The sequence below is a fragment of the Brachyhypopomus gauderio genome, chromosome 3 (assembly GCF_052324685.1).
Source record: "Brachyhypopomus gauderio isolate BG-103 chromosome 3, BGAUD_0.2, whole genome shotgun sequence".
In the NCBI taxonomy this organism is placed as follows: domain Eukaryota; kingdom Metazoa; phylum Chordata; class Actinopteri; order Gymnotiformes; family Hypopomidae; genus Brachyhypopomus; species Brachyhypopomus gauderio.
This window is the reverse complement of record NC_135213.1, coordinates 32,815,218-32,834,798: the sequence shown is the minus strand read 5'-3', so window position 1 is coordinate 32,834,798 and position 19,581 is coordinate 32,815,218. Positions and strand designations below refer to the sequence as shown.

Genomic DNA, 19,581 nt, shown 5'->3' with positions numbered 1-19,581 from the left:
CCAGCCTTTCATGAAGCGAATCACTACAAATGAGATGCAGGATGTAAATCATGAGACAAGAAACAAGCAAGCAGGTAAGCATACATTACGAAGGTAGAACGTATTATGTGTAGCCTCATTTATGGTCATACTTTTTCATATGCATACTAAAAGCAGCATGTACATAAAGGATTGATTTATTGTTCCTGAAGATGTACAGTTTGGCCCATCTGTTGCCATTGTTCATTTTGTGTAGGCATCCTCTAGTTCTTCAGCAATGGTCAGACACTAATTTCAGGGCCACGACTGACCAGATATGTAAGGGTGGTGCTGACGTGCATCCCAGCAGTGCTGCTGTGCATGCTAATCACTGCCTTTACATCCACATCCAGGTCTGCAGTAATGCTGCATCTCAATGGTTTTCAATTAAAATGATATACAGTATTCTGTCCAGTAGAGCCGGACTGGACATGGGGGGGGGGGGGGTCACTGTGGATACCAGCAGACCCGTTAAAAGCTGGTATTGTTCACTATACATATGATATATTCACACATTCTTCAGAGAGTCTGGTCCATATTGACATGATAGCATCACGCAGATTGGTCGGCTGCACATCCATGATGCGAATCTCCCGTTCCACCACATCCCAAAGGTGCTCTATTGGATTGAGATCTGGTGACTGGAGGCCATTCAAGTACAGTGAATTCATTGTCATGTTCAAGAAACCAGTCTGAGATCATTTGCGCTTTATGACATGGTTATCTTGCTGTGAGTAGCCATCAGAAGATGGGTACACTGTGGACATAAAAGGGTGGACATGGTCAGCAACAATACTCAGGTAGACTGTGGCATTGACAATACTCAATTGGTACAAATTGGCCCAAAGTATGCCAGGAAAATATCCCCCACACCATTGCACCAACACCACCACCACCACCACCAGCCTGAACCGTTGATACAAGGCAGCATAGATCCATGCTTTTATGTTGTTAACGCCAAATTCTGACCCTACCATCCAAATGTTGCAGCAGAAATCGAGACTCATCAGACAAAGCAACGTTTTTCCAATTTTCTATTGTTCAATTTGGGTGAGCCTGTGTGAATTGTTTTTACTCAACATGAATGGCACCTGGTGTGGTCTTCTGCTGCTGTAGCCCATCTACCTCAAGGTTTGATGTGTTGTGCATTCAGAGATGCTCTTCTGCATGCCTCAGTTGTAACGACTTGTTATTTGAATTACTGTTGACGTTCTTTCAGCTCGAACCAGTCTGGCCATTCTCCTCTGATCTCTGGCATCAACAAGGCATTTGTGCCCACAGAACTGCCGCTCACTGGATATTTTCTTTTTTGGATAATTCTCTGTAAACCCTAGAGATGGTTGTGCGTGAAAATGCCTGTAGATCAGCATTTTCTGAAAGACCAGACTGTCTGATACCAACAACCATGCCATGTTCAAAGTCACTTAAATCACCTTTCTTTCCCATTCTGATGCTCAGTTTGAACTGCAGCATGTCGTTTTGCCCATGTCTACATGCCTAAATGCATTGAGTTGCTGCAATGTGATTGGTTGATTCAACATTTGCAGTTGGGCCTCAATTGCCCCTCATGGATGAATAAAGTTTTCTGAATCTGTACCTAATAAAGTGGCCGGTGAGTGTATATTGTGTGTGTGTGTAAATATATATATATATATATATATATATATATATATATATATATATATATATATATATATATATATATATATATATATATATATATAGCTGAAAACATTTAGTACTAACTACACATTACACTGCAGTCGCTGCTTGGAATGTACATATTCTATAGACATTTATATTGTACATGTAAGCATTTCAAAATGAAGGATCAGTCTTAAAAGTCCACTGCAATAATTAGCTAGTAGGTGAGTATCACTGTGAATAAGGTCTGAGAACTTCTGACCTAAGCTCTAGTCGATCTCTAAGTCATTTTCTATAGAAAACTATCACAAATTAATTTACAGCCAGGACAGGTATTAACCTAACCTGTACCCTGATGATCCGAGCCAAAGTAGGAAAATGAAAACTTATATTTTACGGAAATCTGAAGAAACTAAATGTATTACCACCAAAACAATTTTTTACTCAATGTATATACCAGAGTACAGGAAAGTACTTTGTTAGCGGTACACAAACTGGTTGACACTTAAGTCAAATGAACATGTATCTCCTGGAAATCCCGTCTGTTCTGTTAAGTGTATTCTCAGCCTGGAGAATGAAAGCATGATTTAGACATGATCGTCCCCCCGCTTACACTTTTATCCGTTTGGGGAAATGTAATCTATGGTATGAAAGATAAATAGGCAGGAGAAAAATCAACTTTAGTCTAGTCAAACCGACACAAAGCGACACACATGCTTGAGTGTACTGTCGTTTCAGTGTGATCAACATGCTCATGTCCAGCAGTGCAGGTTTGTCTACAGACGTAAAGCTGGACATATAACTAACACATCGAGTTTGAATTCTAACACTTGTTCTACAGATAAGTCTGGTTACAATCGTCATTAAACATAAACGTGAATATACATTTATCCGCATGTGGTCAGAAACACACACAGCCAGAACAATCTCTACTGTACGGTTAGCACCGGTAGGAAAACGTCACATGTGCTTTACAGTCTGCTTCCGGTGGTGGGTCTTTTGATGACGGGTGTCTAAGCTTTTGCCTGTTATAAGGGAAAATAAATAATGTCACAAATGGATGAATGTAAAACCTTTCTAATTATTCGAAATAAAATCTTCATTTGTTAGAAGTGTACCACAAAGCGACCGTTCCAGCAAAATATCTTGACGTTGTTTATAGCCCCTCAAATATTTCGGCGTGCGGGCGCCTGAGTGGTCGGCTAAGCACCGAGACATCCAGCGTGACCTCTACTGCGATTGAAAACACAGTGGAGCTGCTGGGCTGGACCGACTGGGCTGCAGGGATGTGAGATGGCTGTCGCGAGGACTTGATCCCCCCTCAACTCACACATCACTCTGACATTACGACGTGGAGCAGGCGTATGTGCGCCGTGCCGCTGCAGTTCCGGCGCTGAGCCTGTTCCTCGGCCCACAACATCAACATGGTGAGTGTAGCAGCTCCACCTGCACCAGCCCTGCGGCTCAGCGTGGCTGCCTGCTGCATCTAGAGAGCTGCGGCTACATTTGTGCTTCGTCCTAGAATACCGCGATCAAATCATGTTTTGTGAAGGCGTTGCGTTATTATATGATGCGTGGGATTGGGAATTGATGTTTTCTTAGCTGTCACAGCTCTGCATGACATTGCTGTAGAGTGGAGGGTGTGTGTGTGTGTGTGTGTGTGTGTGTGTGTGTGTGTGTGTGGGTGGGTGGGTGGGTGGGTGGGTGGGTTGTGTGGGTAGGTAGGTCTCACCTGCAATCATGAAGTCACTTCCTTGTTTCAAGGTCTACTTTTGACCTCAGCATAACCCTCCACATGTGTATAGTATATATAGAATATTTATGCTGGTGCACCTCAATTTGTAATCCATTTTAAGTTAACCAGCATATGTGATGCACAGATTATGCATGCAAAAAAGATTTCATGAAACCGGCAGTGCAGTTGACAGCAACAATTGTTATGAAATTACTTATATTAGTTGTCAGTTGTCAAATGTTTCTCCTGTATACCTAAATTGTAAAAAGAGGGCTTTAGAAAAACCACTTGCTGCTTGTTGCCACAGATGTTTAAATATCTTTAAAATTAACCTATTTGTCCATGAACCCTGTGCAATCCACATAGATTTCTGATTAGTTACCCATCATATACATCCAAACATATGGAGAGTGTGTGGTCATATATTTCAGAAGGTATTCAAGTAGATCTTAAAAACATTTGCTAATACACTGAATGTTGAGGTATGAAACACAAAGCACCAGTATGTCTAGTTGTTTGGGTAGTCAACACCCTCGAGATGAAGTCACCTTAGAAAAATTATCAACTTTTGTTCTGCATTGTCCTTTTGTAATATTTCAGAAAGCTCTCAAATAAATTCAGGTCAGTAACTAAGAATGCTTATTGTATAATTAAATAGCATTAACAATTTGCATGTCCATAAACGTCTATGTGTCATAATGTGCATAAACTGCATTTTTGTCATTAACATCACATCTGTCAGAGGAGGTACTTAGTGGATGTTTTTGAATCTTCAGCTAGATCAGCACGAGCAGGGACTTGATTAGCAGGGTGCTTCCCAATCCCAAGACTGGATTATCCAAATATTTCCAATCCTAGGACTTATGATCCTTGTACAGAATAGTTTTTATTCTCTTCCGTTTTCTGTGTTCTGAACACTTACACTAATAAACATTTTAATGATTTCATAAATGCTTAAGCTAATGGTGTGAATCAGCATATGCGCCTGGTCATAAAGTGCAATTTGCTGTTTATTTTTGCACCGAGTGTAAACGTTTATGTTGATGTGTTGTCAGTTTGCTTTCATATTCTGTATACGTGGGAAATGTAGTTTGTTGCAGTCTGTGAAGCAGTCCAGAACTACAGCGTTGCAGGGTCGTGTCAATGCAGCTTAGGCCTAGAATTAGCCCTCATGATCTTGGTGACCTGTGTTCTCGTGAGACTGGTGAACTTGATCAGGCCACAGTCTTTTAATTTAGTGCTTAAACCCTCAGTGACGGGAAGAAAGCGTCATTGGTTGGCCGTCTCTGTCAATCACGCGTCGCATCACTGTCACGCCCTCACGTTTGTCACACGGTGCGCTGGCCCGGTGTGATGAGGTCATGAAGCGGTGGCATGCCTGCATCAGAGGAGATGTTACGAGACCGCGGGACCCCGCAGAACGTTGCAGATGAGGAACCGACATGGCCAGCACTCCGTGTGCTTTCTTTGCGTCGCATTAAGCTAAATAAAAAGGAATAATACTTCAATTAGACACTATAACACAATATTACAAAATATACAGCACGTAAATTGATGGAGATGAGTTTGTAAACATTTAGTGCAGAGCATAAATCAGTAGGCGAATGCTAAAGTGAAATGGTAAGTGACCGTAGAAATAATAATATGTAAACTGTAGTCATGTGACAGGCAAGTGCATAAAAATAGGATTGTGAGCTTGTGGAGGGTGGTGGTCACAATCTTGGGGTTATTGTTCATGAGTCCAGCGGCAGAGGGGGGAGAAACTCCTTCCGTCATGCTGAACTGTGGGTGTAGTGAAATAAGTTGCATTTTCAAAACTAGGCTGAAAATAGTTACTGTCTTAAACCATTATTGTTGACCCCCTAAATGTTGCTGTTCCTTTAGTTGTGTGTACATCATCGGAGAGCTGTACTGCCCGTGTGTCGTCTTATGTTGGACCCATATTGAACTTTCTGACCTCTAGTCCTAGTCAATCGGGAGTAGTTTGCTCCTCTCATTACTATTTCAGTGACTTAAAGCAGTGTGCTTTAGCATATGCTAAACTGTCATTGTCAATGCTGTCATTACCTAGTGTTTTGCAAGTTAAATGTTTGCCAAAAAGCACAAATAACCATAGACAGACATACAATTTAAGAACAGCAGCAAGTGCCGAGTTAGTGCTCTGTTAAGAACTCAACAAACAGGCGAGTCTTCAGTCTACGCTTGAAGACAGCAATAGACTCTGCAGTCCTAGCAGCTAATGGAAGATCGTTTCACCATCTTGGAGCCAGGACGGAGAATAGTCTGGAGCTTTGTCTTCCATGAGACTTAAGCATGGAGTTTCAAGTCGAGCCAAGCTTGAGGTTCTCGCTGTACGGTTCGGCTTTTGACCATGGACATCATGTAGGGAGGGGCTAGTCCATTTTTGGCTTTGTAAGCAAGCATCAAGGTTTTATATCTGATGCGTGCCGCTACTGGAAGCCAGTGAAGAGAGCATAGCAGAGTCACATGAGAGAACTTGGGGAGATTGAAGACCAGTCGTGCTGCAGCATTCTGAATTAGTTGTAGAGGTCTGATGACCCGTAGTAGAAGACCTGCAAGTGGAGAATTGCAGTAGTCCAGTGCAGTAGACCTGCACACACGTCTGTCCTTATCCTCAAGAACTGTATAAATTCAGTATGTCCGGCAGCAGCCCCCATAAAGTTTCTCTGGTTTACAAAACGGATTACGTAATGGCACATTGCCATCTGAAATGAACACATAACCGCAGGCCTTAGGCGCTCCCCTCAAACCGCCGGGTGACCGAGAGATCCCAACCTTTTTCCGCTAAGACCCGTCTTTTACTATCGCGATGTCTTCTGGCCCAGGCCTGATTCCAGAAGGCCTGGTGATCGCCTTCCTGGACCTGCTGGTTCTCTGAGCCGACCCCCCTCAGACCTCATTTAGCCCCTGTGTATTTGGGGTCAGTGCTGCTGGGGGAGATAGCGTGCCCATGCTGCTTCAATTCCCCCCGTGGAACTGGCCACTTGGAGGCCCTGGCTGTGATGGGTCAGGACCCCCAGCCCCCTCCTGCGCGTGTGTGTGGGGAAGCGTGGGTGAGAGAGACCCATATTTCCTGTGACACACATACTGTCCAGATTCGTTGGTTGTGTTTCCGGACGGACAGGGCGCTCTTCTCATCGTTTTGGTTGGGTAAAAATAAATTGCTACAGACATGGTGTACTGTACCACGTCATGGATATTTGAATTGGTATTAACTTGGTCTCGAAGGGTCTTTGCTCTTCCCATGAAATGGTCACATTCTTGTGGCATTGTTGAGCCAGCTTCATGACGATACCCTTGTTGAAGGTAGAAATAACAAAGGGAAGTGGCCTGTGCGTGTCTGGCACCAGGAAGGAGCCTCCATCCTGTGCTCCATCAATGAGCTGTGGCCACAGGGCTGAGAAAGGTCAAATTAGCCAGTCAGGATGCATGCTTTGCAGGAGCCAGTGTAAAACAATCCTCTGTTCATACACACATACCCACACACACATACCCACACACACATACCCACACACACACACACACACACACACACACACACACACACACACACACACACACACACACACACTCCTGTCTACTCATGTTTATGGTCCATTTTCTATCTTTAGTGCACCGTTATTCAAAATGTTGAAGGAGCAAAGTGCATGTTGCACTAATGATGGAGTAATGTGACCATGACCAGGATGTAGCGATTTGTCGTTTTGTCGTGGGTGCGTGTCTGTCTTGTCTGGTGCAGGACACTACAGTACAGGGCACTACAGTAACTGGAGATAGGCCAGCTGTACAGGACACTACAGTAAGAGGAGGTAGGCCAGCTGTACAGGACACTACAGTAAGAGGAGGTAGACCAGCTGTACAGGACACTACAGTAAGTGGAGGTAGGCCAGCTGTACAGGACACTACAGTAAGAGGAGGTAGGCCAGCTGTACAGGACACTACAGTACAGGACACTACAGTAAGAGGAGGTAGGTCAGTCTCCGTCCCTCACTAGCAGAAGTAGGTTGATGCTGCTTTGGAATGGCAGATTAAGGGTTCTGGTGCTTGGCTGAAATACTCTAACAAAACACCATTTTTTTCCCCACTGAAATAGCTGGTTTTCATCTCGACTTGGTGGGCTGGATGAAATTCAGGAGACACCAAGGGTGTTTGTGCCTTATATTTATGTATAGTTATTCGTGTCATATGCATATTTGCATATGCATGGATGACATATTTAACTAACTTATATTTCCTCTGAAAAACATGTGCCTTCTTCCCTACAGGGTGTGATCAGTGTGCAGCTGGTGGTTACCATGGTAATGGCCTGCGTGATTCAGAAAATTATACCTCACTACTCCTTTGCAAGATGGCTCCTTTGCAACGGCAGGTAAAGAGGGAATGTTTTACATCCTGTATCTTAGGTGACCCATTCACTTCTTTAGCTTCATATCTCTTTATCTGAAAGGCGGAGTTTACAGAAACCGGCACGGCCTACTTTTGTCCAAATCCATTGCCTTTGTTGTAAGTTTCAAAGGCCAAACAAACGGGCATCGTTATGGCGCGTCATTAAGACTAAAGGGCAGCATGAAGACACAGACCAGCCCGAGAGGCTAACCCTTCCGCTCCGCCCAGTTTCCGCTAATTAGCACCAAATGTGTTTAGAGTAAACATCTTCTCAGAATGCACTCAATAATTCATCAGTGCTTGTTTTTTTTCTGTCAAACTTTTTATTTCTGGGTCAAGCAAAGCGCTTGGATGTTTGGCCCCCGAGACTCCCGTAATTAAGTTTTCTTTAATGAATAAATAAATATGTGGGGGGGGTGGACAAATGAAAGCAGCACAGCCCTCTGAGGGCTCGTGATGAGACACTTCCCAAACAGAGCTGCGCTAAATGTTTGTCCTCTGATGCTGAGACTGAGCTCGTCTCTCATACGAGTTCCTCTTTGCCGCCCTCGCCGGTCCGGTCCGGCCTTCTAGTCTGCGTTGGTACCAGCACCCCACAGAAGACCAGTTGAGGAGCTTAGCTGGGAAACAGCAGAAAGTGGGCAAGAGCAAGAAGGACAGGTTCGTATGTCGCTCTGTGTGTGTGTGTGTGTGTGTGTGTGTGTGTGTGTGTGTGTGTGTGTGTGTGTGTGTGTGTGTGTGTGTGTGTGTGTGTGTGTGTGTGTGTGTGTGTGTGTGTGTGAGTGTGTGTGAGTGAGTGTGTGTGTGAGTGTGTGTGTGTTTCTTTAGCCTTGTGAATTACACGTGAATTACAGCGTTTTCCTGAGCCCCAGGTGGAAAAGAAGTAACTGAGACTTGAGGTTTTTTGTTTGCTGGGTTTTTTTAGTGCTAAAACACCCTGTTATTACAGCCCCTTGCTGGTGATGAACGCCAAAGTGCTTCGGTATTGGTTTGAATTTGTCACTACGCTCAGGCCTCGCTGAGCACTCGTCCCCACCAGCCTAATTCACGTACGCAATCTTTGTTCCTGGCGTCTCGGGACGTGCGCCGGCGGTCAGACGCGCTTGGCTAATCCCCTAGAAAAGGCAGATGAGCTGGTGTCCACCTGCCTGCTTCTTTCATCTCCAGACTTGTTAATGCGCACCTTCTGTTATTGTGCCAAAGCCCCTCCTCTGCTCCGCGGAGAGCGCACGAGCTCATTTTCTCAGGCAGGTACCCCGGGATCAAACGGACGGACTCGGCGATCCCTACGGTGCCATTGTGAGGGTGACCGCAGCACGCGGCCTTGGGTAAACAACGGAGACCCAGAAGAAGGGATCACCGCACTTTAGGACAGCTGGCCCAGAGCCATGGGGCCAGAGGGCTCAAACGCAGGCCCCTGTTGATCCATAGACACACGCATCTCCCCCGTCCGCCGGCCTCCTCCAATAGCCCAGCACTCTCAGCAGACCTCAACATTCATCCTTGCATGGAGCCACTTCTCATGCAAACAGCCTTAGCACTAGGGGGAAATATGTTTGATTTGAGTGTTGTATGGATTTAGACCCTTTTTTGTGAGACCAAGGCAGACTCTAATCCTTGGTAAAAAGTGCAAACACTGATGGCTTGGTATCCCTTGGAAACACCAAACCCATGGCCAGGACCAGACTGTGCTTGGCAAATCTCCTCTGTTATCTTTTGGGCCTAAGAGTGCACCCCAAACATTTCATATTTGCTCTCGTCTTTATCTGTGCTATGAAACTGACTTTTCAAATAAATCAGAAATGCCGTCGCCTCCCTTGAGATGCCAATATTTTAGTTTTCTTGTTTTCGCTTTTCCTTCCCATTTTTTTGTTTTTCAAAAATCTTTTAGCATTTAATTGACTTTTTTTTTTTTTTTTACCTAAATAAATGGTTAAAATGTGTCTTTTCACAATCACTGATGCTTAAGACCATTTCCTACCACACCTTAAATTTCTCTTAAAAGTTTTCCCTAAAACTCTTACATTTTTGCCAACTCAAATGCTTAACGTAGAAGTTTCTGATCAATCATCAATCAGTTATTGTGGAAAACAAGGTCCTGAAAAAGTCCTGACTAGCCTTTTACATTTTTTTTACAATGTAAAAGGCTGTATGTATTTTTTTTACATACAGCCTTTTGCGATTTACATTTTTTACATTCCAGTGCTAGCTGCAGTTGGTTTGCTTTCAGATCAACCAGCTAAACACAACGTTGTATTGTGAAACGTAAATCGGCGTGGAATTCCACGGCTGTCTGTGGTTTTAGGAAGAACAACGGTCTCGTCGACAACAAGCCGCTGACTATTCCCAAGGACATCGATCTCCAGCTCGAAACGAAATGCATTGCGGAAGTGGACACTCTAGGTATCCCTACTCTCCCTCATCGTTAAGTGATCCGTAGGTCTTATGTACTCTGTACCGCTCTCTGCGTTGAAGGCTTCATCCCTCTCTCTCTCTCTCTCTCTCTCTCTCTCTCTCTCTCTCTCTCTCTCTCTCTCTCTCTCTCTCTCTTTTTCTCTCTCTTTAATCTTCCATCTAGCTCTGCACTACTTCCCGGAGTTTCAGTGGCTGGTGGACTTCACAGTTGCTGCCACAGCAGTGTACCTCATCACCGAGCTGTACTTCTGTGTGGCTGAACCCAGTGGCGAGATGAACATCAGTGTGGTCTGGAGTCTGCTGGTGCTGGCCTTTGTTGTGTATCCTTTAGGACGCCCAATGTCACTCGCCGCGGGTCCTGCAGAAGGTGTCCTCAGAATGGCAGATGAGTCCTGAGGTGTTGAGGAACTGGACGTTCCCGTAGTTTCATGGAGCACTTGTGAGCACGTAATTGTTACCTTGACAAGTGTGATGCATACTATATAGCAGCACGAACTCCCTTTAGCATTTTTGTTGATTGTTGTAAACATTTATGATCTACACCGTGGTCTGTGAGTGCTTGTTGAACTTCAACATTTTTATTGGCTTGTCTATGTTGCTTTGTAGCCAGCACTTTTGATTTAAAATTAAATGATTGTAGCAAGATCGTAACTAGTGTCAGATTTAAAATAGGGATGTTTTTGCCAATAACGAGTTAAATCTATTGGTGTAACAGACTCTTTTCCACACAATGTTGCCATGTTACAGGAGCCTATAGAAGTTATTAGACATCCTGCTCACTTATTTTCTGTTCCAGTGTGTTGTTGAGTCATTAGTTCATGATTCAAGTGTAGAGCCCTGATTTGAGATGTGTTTACATTCTGAATCTCGATATTGATAAAACAGCAAAACAGCTGTTTTAACGCTAAACGCTAAACGTTTTCAACTTTTAGACAGATCAGAAGCGCTGCAGACAATGGGTAATAGATGTGTCCGAAACTACCATTAAAAATAAACACACCGCTCAGACTGTAAAATGGAAACCTGTAGACAATTTGAAGAAAGTTTGAAGCCTGCAGCGAAGTCCAATAGTCAGAAGAGATGAAGATTGAAGAAGCAATGAGGAAAATGCGGAGATGCAAGAGACCTGCTCCTGCCCGTCTCGTCCATGAGACGAGAGAGACCTGCTCCTGCCCGTCTCGTCCATGAGACGAGTGAGACCTGCTCCTGCCCGTCTCGTCCATGAGACGAGTGAGACCTGCTCCTGCCCGTCTCGTCCATGAGACGAGAGAGACCTGCTCCTGCCCGTCTCGTCCATGAGACGAGTGAGACCTGCTCCTGCCATGACGAGTGAGACCTGCTCCTGCCCGTCTCGTCCATGAGACGAGTGAGACCTGCTCCTGCCCGTCTCTTCCATGAGACGAGTGAGACCTGCTCCTGCCCGTCTCTTCCATGAGACGAGTGAGACCTGCTCCTGCCCGTCTCGTCCATGAGACAAGTGAGACCTGCTCCTGTCTGTCTCTTCCGTGAGACAAGAGAGACCTGCTCCTGGCAGTGATGTGGGCAGGCCTGTCAGTGAGACTGGCTCACCTGTCTGGGCGATATGGATGTCAGTGTTAGCAGGCGGGAGAATTCTGAAGTGTACAGAAGCCACTAAACTGCTCAGATCAAACTGTGCGCTATGGAGATTTTTTTTGTGTGTGTGTGGCAAAAAGTGGTGTGTTCTTGACTGGTGAAGTCAATCACCTCGACCGAGCCTCGCTGAGCATGGTGAAGAAATCCACCAGAAGGGAGCTGTGAGAGGACTGGCAGAGTGCCAGGAGAGACACCTGGGCCTTGGGTAACAGCGAAAAGCCTCACTGACATGCTTATGGGCTACACTGAAAATATCTGGTACCTGTTCTGAGGGATGACTGAAGTAAACATTTGAATATGTGAAGCCCTGAGGTTGTATGTGTTAAGCACGGCCTGCTTGGTCGTGAGTCTTCATTTCAGTAGTCAAAGGGCAACTCCACGAAAGACTGGCCTTCCCCACTTTGTAATGTAAGCTAGTCGAGTTAGCACCTGTTGCCTCTTACCTGCTACTTTCTCCTAGCCAAATGCTAAATCACACACTTCAACCCCAGAGCGGTCCAGGAGGATCAATCGCTCACCGTTGTATGCATCGCCCCTCACCCACACCTGCTACCGAAGATTGGACACCCAATTTTCATGGCCCACTAGACTGATTTGCCTGGGAAAAGGGACTGATGGGATGGGGAAAGAGGGAGGCTGGCTGATGGGATGATGAAGATGATGAGGATGATGATAGGCCAGTGTGAGTGCAAATGGATGGATGTGGTCAGGAAGCAGCCATTTTGGGGGGTAGCTCCATAGAGAGTGTGGCAGAAAAATGGCCTTGTCAAAGTGATGGTCACCAAGACATTTCCTGAGATGGCAGTCCACCGTCATTTTGCACCATGCAACCACATGATTGACCCTGGACCGGTGTAATCAACTCTGCTATACGGGCACACTGGCTTCGTGAAACGATTATCCTTCTAATAATTGATTTTATCTTGTTTTCTTTTTTTAAATGTTCAGTGGATGAATTAATTTGCCAGTCAGGTTTTTTGTGCTAGGAGAATAGTACTCTTGATTTGATGTGGCTTGTTTTCGGAGGGGAATCTGCTACTTCAGTGTCCCTATTAGAAGTCCAGAAGCTCGTTTTAGCAGCGGTTGTTAGATGGAGTTGATTAGAAATCCGATGTCTCCAGAAATAAATAGGATCACGCAAAGTAGTCAACTAGATGGATTCCCTGAAAGTCCTGCTACTGGAACCACTCAAAAGCTTTTGCCTTTTCTCCTGGTGCTACAGATCCCTATAAGCCTGTATTAATGTAGGTACAAAAAGTTTTAAGCTTCAAGAGGCACTTTGGATTTGCAGGTTTCAGTACGGTATTACCTCATGTCCGTTAGCACTTGCTCTCTCAGCGTTGGATTAAAATATATTCCACACATAGATATCACACATCAAGAAAACACCCTGGTGTCCATATGTGGCTGAAGAGCAGAAACTGACTAGATGTGGTATAATCACAATCATTTATCGAAAATACAAACTTGCCTGTTTACCCAAACTAAATATTTAATTGCGAAATATCACTTGGCGCACCTGGAGATTTTGAATTGATTTGGACTCTCGGGGCCCAGAGCATTGTCTTTGAAGTTCAAGTTGTTCTTCTGGGCGAGACACCAGCATACGCAGACCTTAACTCTCGGTTCTCTCAGCAAGATCCTCTTCTCCCTCACGGCTCACTACTTCAGGCTGGAGGAGGGTGGGGAGCGTTCCCTCTGTATCACCTTTGCCTTCTTCTTCTTCGTTAAAGCCATGGCCATCCTCATCGTCACGGAAAACTACCTGGAGTTTGGACTCGAGACAGGTGCGATCGTTTTTTTTTTTTTTTTTTGTATTAGGTGCTTTTAGCTCAGGTGCCATCTTGATTAAACGGTGTGTTCTCAGTGCGTTTGTTTTGGTTTTCTTTATGGATGTGACTTATCTGAAACGGACCTATGTTTTAGGTCTCATAACCTTCATTTGTAGGTCATGACCTTTATAAACTGATAATTAAGACCACATTATCATGAAAGGATATCACCCAAGCTAGGTAGTCACAGTGTATGTTCAAAGTCTGCTTTACTTTCAGTGACACAATGTAGGTTCATTCCCTTAGTACCTGAAAAAGCATATTCATGGAGTTCCATTGGTTGCAGGTTTTGCAAATTTTTCTGAAAGTGCCGTACGGTTTCTGGAGAACCAAGGCCTGGAGTCCCAGTGAGTAATGACTATAGTGTAGGACGTGTGTGTGTGTGTGTGTGTGTGTGTGTGTGTGGATTGACCGGTGTGTTTGGAACCCTGCTGTGAACAGGCTTTGGTTTCTGTCTGCTTCTCTCTAGGGGCCCCATATCAAAACTGACCTTTAAGCTGTTTCTGGCACTACTCTGCTCCATGATTGGAGCCTTCCTCACCTTCCCTGGCCTACGCTTGGCCCAGATGCATCTGGATGCCCTCACACTCAACACAGGCAGAGTCACACAGTGAGTGCCCTCAAAAGCCCACATTTCCCTTTCCCCTCATATCAGTGCGTGGATCTCATGGATGGGTAAAGCGGGTTGTGCGTGCCGTTGGTTACCAGCCTGCAGTTACCACCATTTCATTCATATATCCAAATGGCTCCTTTCGTAGCAGCAAATGGCACCTAGCCCATGTAAGCGCTTTTGCACCTAATTGTCCGGTGTCGGCACATGATCCAATATTCAGCGAACGCATGTTATTTCAGTTGGACCTGGTTTCCTCTAGTATAAGGCCCCGGAGCCAGGGGTCACTAGAGGGCCCTCCGTTCAAGGGTCGGGATCTGTGTGCCTCACCCCAGCTAATCCACTTCAGCGTGGCCGGCTCTGTCGACCCGCTCCCACCTCACTCCAGAGCTTATTCTCACCCCCCCCCCCCTTACCGGGCCTGGATTACCCCCAACCTATCCGCTATCCTCTTTAAATCCACTGTCACCGCCGTCCCTCTCGGTATAAGCCCGAGCTTCAGCCACTAGCTGCCTGTTCTTCACAAGGCACCTTTTTTAATAGAAGTTCTGTTCTTCCTTGATTGTCGATGGACGTTTTCGTCGACAGTGCGTGTTGGCGTGAGTTTGATGGACTCAGGGTGATGTGTGTTTGTTCCTCCTCTTGGTTACAGGACCTTGCTACATATCAATTTCTTGGCTCCTCTTATAATGGTTCTGTTATGGGTGAAGCCCATAACCAAGGACTACATAATGAACCCTACCCTGGGGAAGGAGACTGTGCCTTTGTGAGTTCAGTTTTTGCATTTAGTATTTAGTCTGACATGCTTTCAAAAGCAGGAACTTTATGAAAAGCAACTTTCTCTTTGAAAAAGTAAAAGTGCCAAATGTATATTTTTGGTTGCTGAACGTGTTAGGTGTTTATATGCACAGGAGTGTTTTGCTACAGTTATACATAATATAAAGACCATAAAGATTGTGTGTGTGTGTGTGTGTGTGTGTGTGTGTGTGTGTGTGTGTGTGTGTGTGTGTGTGTGTGTGTGTGTGAAGGAGAGAGAAAAATATACATAAAGATGTGCTTAGACAACTGATTGATATCCTGTGCTATTAGATATCCTGTTTGGAAACATTGTGTAATATATTTAATAAATATAATAAACATTGTGTAATTAATAAATATAATAAGCATTGTGTAATATATTTAATAAATATAATAAGCATTGTGTATTTAGACCTTCATATTGTTTTTCCTTCGTTAGGATGTCTGAGAAAACGTATGACACGCTTCGCTTGTGGATCATCCTCCTGCTGTGTGCGCTGAGGCTGGCCATGGTGCGGCACCACCTGCAGGCCTACCTCCACCTGGCCCAGAAGGGCGTGGAGCAGATGAAGAAGGAGGCGGGTCGCATCAGCGCTGTGGACCTGCAGAAAATGGTGGGCCCAGTCAATCGGGTGTCAATCATGCGTTAATCGGGCTCCAATTCACTGCTCGCTCTTGTCCCAATAAATTTGGGTTCCCCGTTAGACTGGCGTTGTGACATCAGACGCGGAAACCCACGCGGAACGGCTTGCTCGCCGATTTATTCTGATGCGAAGCATCGGCCGCATATATTCTGACATCAAACGGGCGTCTGAGCCCTTCCTTGGCGCCGTACGAATGAATCGCTGTCCACGCCGGATGCAGGTGCGTGGACGCGTCCGAGCGCCCGCCTCTGCCATCCGCCCGAGATTGCTGCATTAGCAAGGCGGCGTTCTTCAGTGGCGGAAATGTGTCGGTATAAAAAGGGATGTGGCGATATTGTTGCCCTTCAAGCTCCAAAATGAGTCCGCTATTTGGGCTTAGCAGAGCCTCAGTCAAGATCAAAACCCCAAGCACTCCAAAGCTTGAGCTGAGGAAAAGAGCCTGTTTGATGTGCCAAGCCATAAGTGAGACTCGTAAATGGCTCCAGAGGCATCGTGCATCTGGTTTTACAGCCATCCAGGAATTTGTGCGTCTTTCCCGGCCACTTTTCCCCAGCTAAGCTCTCAGGGAATGTTCTCCTTAAGTCTGTTTGATGAGCTCCTCTCGGCCCGAACTAGGTTTTTGAACCGCGTTTGTGCAAATGAGCTGTTTTTAACTGCAAATATGGTGTTTTTGTGTTTCTTTTCTCCCCCCCCTTTCCTGCCTAGGTTGCCCGTGTCTTTTATTACCTGTGTGTGATCGCTCTTCAGTATGTGACACCCCTGGTGATGCTGCTGCACACGACATTGCTGCTAAAAACCTTGGGTGAGTGCACCAGACCTCCCCTTCCTGCCTCTGCTGGGTATCTCCGCCCGCTGAGAGAGGGCTCTGCTTCCGCCCGCCTTTTCAGGCGTCCTCTCCTCTTAAACGCCTCGTTCGTTTTTCCTGTTGTCTTCAGGCGGCCATTCTTGGGCCGTTTACCCCGATGACGGTTCACCTTGCGTCGCTACCGAGGACTCTCACGCCGAATCGCCGGGGGGCGGGCAAGGACACCCGGCGCAGACGGCGGCTCAGCTCACGGCAGCCCTGGGTGGACTGAGGACCGTTTTTACACCCTTGCTTTTCCGGGGTCTCCTGTCGTTCCTCACCTGGTGGATTGCTGCTTGCTTGTTCTCCACGTCCCTCTTCGGCTTGTTCTATCACCAATATCTGATGGCTGCATAGCAGATGGGGTGCGAGGTGCCCCAGGGGCCACATCGAGGGTCAGTGCTAAAGCAGAGAGGACTGCACATTGCGGGGCCCATAGGAACTCCCATCTCCTCCTCTCACGGTCATATCAGAGTTCCTCTCTCACGGGCTTCCTCTATGGACTTTGGTGTCCATTTTAATACTCTAATTTTCATGGTCAAGTTAATTAAATTATAACAAACAATAATAATAGTAATAATCAATAATGTAATATTTATAATGGTGGTCATAGTTGTCCCGAGGGGCCTATGCTGATTTCTTTTTTTCCAAACACACTGAGAGAACTTTGAAGTTCTACATTGCTGATGTTTATTGAGGTACTGTATTTTTAAGGATGAGTGAACGTGTGATGATACGTGATTGACAAAAAAGAGATTTTTTAAAATGTGATTTTAAAGTCATTTTTACTTTTGCCTCTGATTTAGAAACTTGTTGTAGTGAACTCGTCTCCCCAGTGTTATACAGTATCAAACAAGAGTTCCTACTACTATTGCAGGAAGGCACTGGGCCAGTGGTCAAGGGAGGGATGTGTAATAATTAAATGTGAGGCTTGGTTGGTTGGTTATTTGTTTGAATGTTTATTTTTGGTCTGGGGGAACGAGTGTGCTTAAGAAGCCTCCCAGTCATGAGTAACTGTGGAAGACTGAGCTAATTTAACAGTACGTGAGTGCGCGTGTGTGTGTGTGCGCGTGTGTGTGTGTGCGCGTGTGTGTGTGTGCGCGTGTGTGTGTGTGTGCGCGTGTGTGTGTGTGCGCGTGTGCGCGTGTGTGTGTGTGTGTGTGTGTGTGTGTGCGAGCAGACACAAACGAGTGTTGGTATAAAGACATCAGTGCCTGCAGGCAGAAGCTCACCCCTGCTGCTCGTGGGCATAAATCTAAAAAGGGCATTTTGAACAAGAAAGGAGTGATGTCGGGAGTGATCTGAAGCACTGTCCTCCGCGCTCCTTCCGCCCGTCCCCTTCGTTTAGCCCAGTCCAGGGTCCGGCATGATCAAAGAAAGCACGCATGCACTTCCCGTGTTCCCTCCACACCTCTATTGATTTGCTGCCATGGATCTGGTGTTTTGGATTGATTTTCCGTTTAGCTTTAGCTTTACATTAACGTGCCAAGCGTGCTCGTTACCGCCGATCTGTTGGGAGTGTAAGGTCCGCTCGGGTCGGGCCTCCGGGCTCCTGCCATGCGGCCTGCTGTGAAGTGTAAGTGTTCACAATCAGACGTGCTATTCAGTGTTAAAGCGGTGGACAAGAGCAGGGGAAATCTGGATTATTCACGATGAGACTCTGGTGTCTTTGGAGCACCTAAGTACAGCGGTGCATGAATCTGAAGTCAACCGAATTTTAGGAAGCTGTCGGTAAAAATGTGAGGTTTTGCGTTACAGCTCGTACAAGCAGCACAGATATGAGAGAAGCATATCAGTTGGATTCACAGATGACTTTTTTCTTCTTCTTCTTCTTTTAAAATATGTTTTTAACTCTTAAAGGGTTGTAGTCTTATCCTTGTTCTTTCTCCAGTCTGAATTCTGGAGGGTGCACAAAATGAATGTATCTAATCCTGCCTGATGTTTTCAGATGTGGTTTTGATGTCTGCGTTCTGGTTTTTCCGTTCATTTCATTTTTGTCCTGAGTCAAACAAAACTGCATTAATGAACTTTGCCAAACCAGTGTCAGTTTTGGTTGATGTGCGTCACTTTTCTTTCTGTGAGGTTTAATGTGCAAATGTGCAAAAGCTGTCTGTTGCCACCAATAGCTCATCTTGTCACTACTCGAATAAATGGACTGCTAACTAAGATTACACATTTCATTTCAAATTTTCACATTTTATTTTGCATAGCAATTACTAAAAGATTCAGGCTTTATTTCCAGTGTCCTGAGACCACCACCACAAATCAGTAGCCAGAACAACCTCACTTCTCCATGTTAATCTCAACACCCCCTTGTTTGATCCTTGCAAACCTCCATCGTCATTTCAAAGCAGTTCAAGAGTGACCAAGAGTAATGAAAATATGTTGATCTTACTAAATATCTCCTTTTGGAGCGTCTTAGCTATGTATGTCTAATCATTTCTAACTCTAATAATGCCAAATAAATGATTATCGTTGTGTTTTGAATCACCCCATTTGAATTTCTCGAGACAAATATGACATCGTGTAAATTGTTTTTAATTGTTTCTTTTTCTTCCCCTAGTTAACCGGAACATTTATAAAATCCATGAGCCTAAGTGGCTTTGTTTTTCTTAAGTGAATTTTTAAGTACTGGTGTCCTTCTGTTTTATTTATTATTATTTGGTTAGTTTGTGTTTAATAAATGAAAGTTATGGAAAATTCTTCAGTTTTTCTCTTTCATTTCAGAAGTTATTACATCTGACGTCTCTGATTTCATGATTCTGCTGTGGGTTCTGCTGTTTTCCCATACATCTAGTTTCCATTCAGGCGTGAGAGAAGTGCTGCGCTTAAGTCTCTAAAACCTGAACGTTAACTTAAGTATCGACCTGCTATATGTAGTAAGCGACTGAGCCAAAGCTCCCTGACTATAAAGCATTCCAGTGTTGGGCGGCCCAGCGAGGTAGACGTGAGTGCTATTGTCAGCGTCAGCGTGAACGCTGGTGTCCTCCTGTCACTCTCAGCCCTCAGTTCAGTGAGAC

General features: G+C 45.2%; 1 protein-coding gene across 1 annotated transcript; it reads left to right on the top strand.

The window, feature by feature from the left end:
- Window positions 1-2,886: 2,886 nt before the first annotated feature.
- On the top strand, window positions 2,887-19,262 carry tmem161b (transmembrane protein 161B). The gene is made up of 12 exons (XM_076997694.1): window positions 2,887-3,089; window positions 7,684-7,787; window positions 8,378-8,464; window positions 10,110-10,207; window positions 10,383-10,539; window positions 13,469-13,620; window positions 13,952-14,012; window positions 14,135-14,275; window positions 14,928-15,041; window positions 15,513-15,687; window positions 16,423-16,519; window positions 16,653-19,262. Exons 1-12 carry the CDS (start codon window positions 3,087-3,089, stop codon window positions 16,916-16,918), a joined length of 1,455 nt encoding a protein of 484 aa, XP_076853809.1. The 5' UTR covers window positions 2,887-3,086; the 3' UTR covers window positions 16,919-19,262.
- Window positions 19,263-19,581: the final 319 nt, after the last annotated feature.

Coding starts and splice junctions, on each gene's coding strand:
- tmem161b (XM_076997694.1), top strand. Junction 10,540..13,468: donor CTGGTGCTGGCCTTTGTTGT/GTATCCTTTAGG, acceptor CGGTTCTCTCAG/CAAGATCCTCTTCTCCCTCA. Junction 15,042..15,512: donor GGGAAGGAGACTGTGCCTTT/GTGAGTTCAGTT, acceptor TTCCTTCGTTAG/GATGTCTGAGAAAACGTATG.